Source organism: Ictalurus punctatus, chromosome 24 (genome assembly GCF_001660625.3).
Source record: "Ictalurus punctatus breed USDA103 chromosome 24, Coco_2.0, whole genome shotgun sequence".
Lineage (NCBI taxonomy): Eukaryota > Metazoa > Chordata > Actinopteri > Siluriformes > Ictaluridae > Ictalurus > Ictalurus punctatus.
This window is the reverse complement of record NC_030439.2, coordinates 7,910,343-7,912,842: the sequence shown is the minus strand read 5'-3', so window position 1 is coordinate 7,912,842 and position 2,500 is coordinate 7,910,343. Positions and strand designations below refer to the sequence as shown.

Below are 2,500 nucleotides of genomic sequence, written 5' to 3'. Positions count from 1 at the left end.
AGGCACTGGCTCTCAGACTGGACTTGATAGAATCGAGGGTGCAGGTAAAAAAAAAAAAAAAAAAAAAAAAAAAAAAACCCGAAATATTTCTATTTCACGTCCCTGATGTTGGTTTGAGTCATAAAAATGATTATGAGTTGAATCCTTCAGAGAGAGAGAGAGAGAGAGAGAGAGAGAGAGAGAGAGAGAGAGAGAGAGAGAGAACAAAAACAATGTGCATGCTTTTAGAGAGAAATATAAAATGCAGATACATCCATGTGTGTTTATGGAACCACAACTGGTGTAAAAAAAAAAAAAAATCTCTGTTTTTTATTTAAATAATTTTTCATAGGCTTTGGAATTTAAATTGCAATTAAGACTGCTTTTCTTTCTTAAGAGCTTACACATAACCAACCTCACACATCACCACAGGGACTGTAACATCAGCATGAAAATTAAATTGTAATTACAGAAAAATATTGACATGTGGTAGCCAAAACCTAGTCTCAAAATGAACAGCAGTCTCCAACAACATCAACGAATTGTTTTATTAGATGATCCTTATTTACAGACTCTATTCTTAAAAAATAAAGTAAAATAATTGTACATATTTGATAATAATGCAGGATATTTTAGCAGTGTTCTCAATGCGGGGTGCTTGTATTCTAACCAACAAATATGTGATTCCTCATATTAAATTTGGTTGTAATATGATATGCCTTTCAATCCACAACCAATAATACATAAAACAATGTCCGTAAACTCTTCAATATTGGGGGAGAAAGCTTGAATGTTGTCAAATGGGTTTTAGAATCAAAATAAAAATAGATAATGACACGAGAGTTTGCACAGGACTCTTACAAGCCTATATTATATTAAATATTCATATAAAATAAGCTAGTTTATTGTAAAATGTTTGCTTAATCACTGATAACACGCTTAAAAAAGCGACACATGACGACATGCTAGTTAAAAACAAAGCAACCAAACATTTATAGGATTTTTGCAAGAATTTAAATGTAGCTCATATTAATAAATTAGTAGTTTTTAATGAGTATTTATATTCATGTTTTTGTTAGGAATATATTTGATCTGGATATTATTTTGACCTGAATTCATTTGGAATAAGGCCTAGTTGTTAATCCATTTTTATTTTTTATTTTTTTCCCAAACAGTTTATTTTATAATCCCCCCCCCCCCCCCCCCCCCCCCCCCCCCCCCCCCCCCCCCCCCCCCCCCTTTATTTAGGCCTAGAATGTGTTGTACCGATACAATATACTTCAGATCAGGATTTTAATTGAAATATCAATAAACATCTGTATTGAAGACTAACTCCTGGCAATGGCGGTGAACAGTGGAATGGGAAAAATAAACATGCATATCAATTTTTTAAAAAAATAAAAAAAAATTATCCCCCCTCCTCCACTAATCTGCAGGTGTGGTTCCAGAACCGCAGGGCCAAGTGGAGGAAAAAAGAGAACACGAAGAAAGGTCCAGGCCGACCAGCGCACAACTCGCATCCGACCACGTGCAGCGGCGAGCCCATGGACGCTGAGGAGATCGCCCGGCGCGAGCGCGAGCGCCTGGAGAAGAAGAAGCGCAAGCAGGAAAAGCGGTTGCTGCGGGCGCAGGGTGGCAAGCTGCTTCCCGGGGACTTGTTTCATACACCGGGCTCGGACAGCGACAGCGGCGTGTCGCACGTGACGGACAGCGAGCACCAGCAAGTGCACTGCGACTCTGTCAGCCGCCATCAGACGCACGCGGGCTGCGAGCAAACGTCAAACCAAAGAAGCGCGCACGCTGACGCAAGCGGAGCCGAGTTGGACTCATCAGACGGCGCGCGCCAAGCGAGCCTCGCCAGATCCCCCGGCCTCCAAAAAGCAAATCCTTTCAGCGTGGAGAGCCTGCTGTCGGACTCGAGGCCACGGCGTAAACCCGCTGTCGACTTCCCAGTAGCCTCTGCGCGGCCTTTGATAGGGAAGGGCCACTTTTTGCTTTACCCCATCACACAGCCGCTCGGTTTCATCGTGCCACAGACTGCTCTAAAGGGCACGGCGGCAGGTACCGAGGAAGAGCACGAGCACGGGCCAAAGGTTCTCGTAAGCGACAGTGACGCTACCGGAAGCCCAGTACAGAGGAGTGACCCGGAGCTGAGCAGTGTAAACCCAAACGCGACAGCAATCAAAGGCCAGGTCAGTCCATCGGGTCCACTCGCTTGTTCACTGCAGGCCAGTCCGGGCCAAGCCTGTAACGGGCCCTCATCGGGCGAAGTGTGTCCGCCAGATAGAGAGCCAGAGCTCGGCTGTCCAAAGTCTCCCCAGTCCGAAAAAAAGGAGCAGTCGTTAGGCGTGTTCGATTATCCACAGAGCTCCGAATCGCCTTCAACCCACACGGACACCGACAAAGACTCGGCTGATGTCGACATGGGATAAATTGGGCACTGAATAAATCGAGGAGTGTCAATTTATTGTCTGACACTCTTTCAAAGCTTAACCGAAGAGGAAAAAAACAAAACAAAAAC

At 44.2% G+C, this 2,500-nt stretch overlaps 1 protein-coding gene across 1 annotated transcript in view; it reads left to right on the top strand.

The window, feature by feature from the left end:
• Positions 1-2,500, top strand: part of uncx (UNC homeobox) — a 4,305-nt gene that overhangs the window by 1,504 nt on the left and 301 nt on the right. Inside the window, exons 2-3 of the mRNA XM_017454074.3 lie at positions 1-44; positions 1,416-2,500. The exon at positions 1-44 is cut by the window's left edge and continues 132 nt beyond it; the exon at positions 1,416-2,500 is cut by the window's right edge and continues 301 nt beyond it. Of these exons, the coding sequence (XP_017309563.1) occupies positions 1-44; positions 1,416-2,411 (1,040 nt within the window). The 3' untranslated portion in view covers positions 2,412-2,500. The remainder of the gene's footprint in view (positions 45-1,415) is intronic.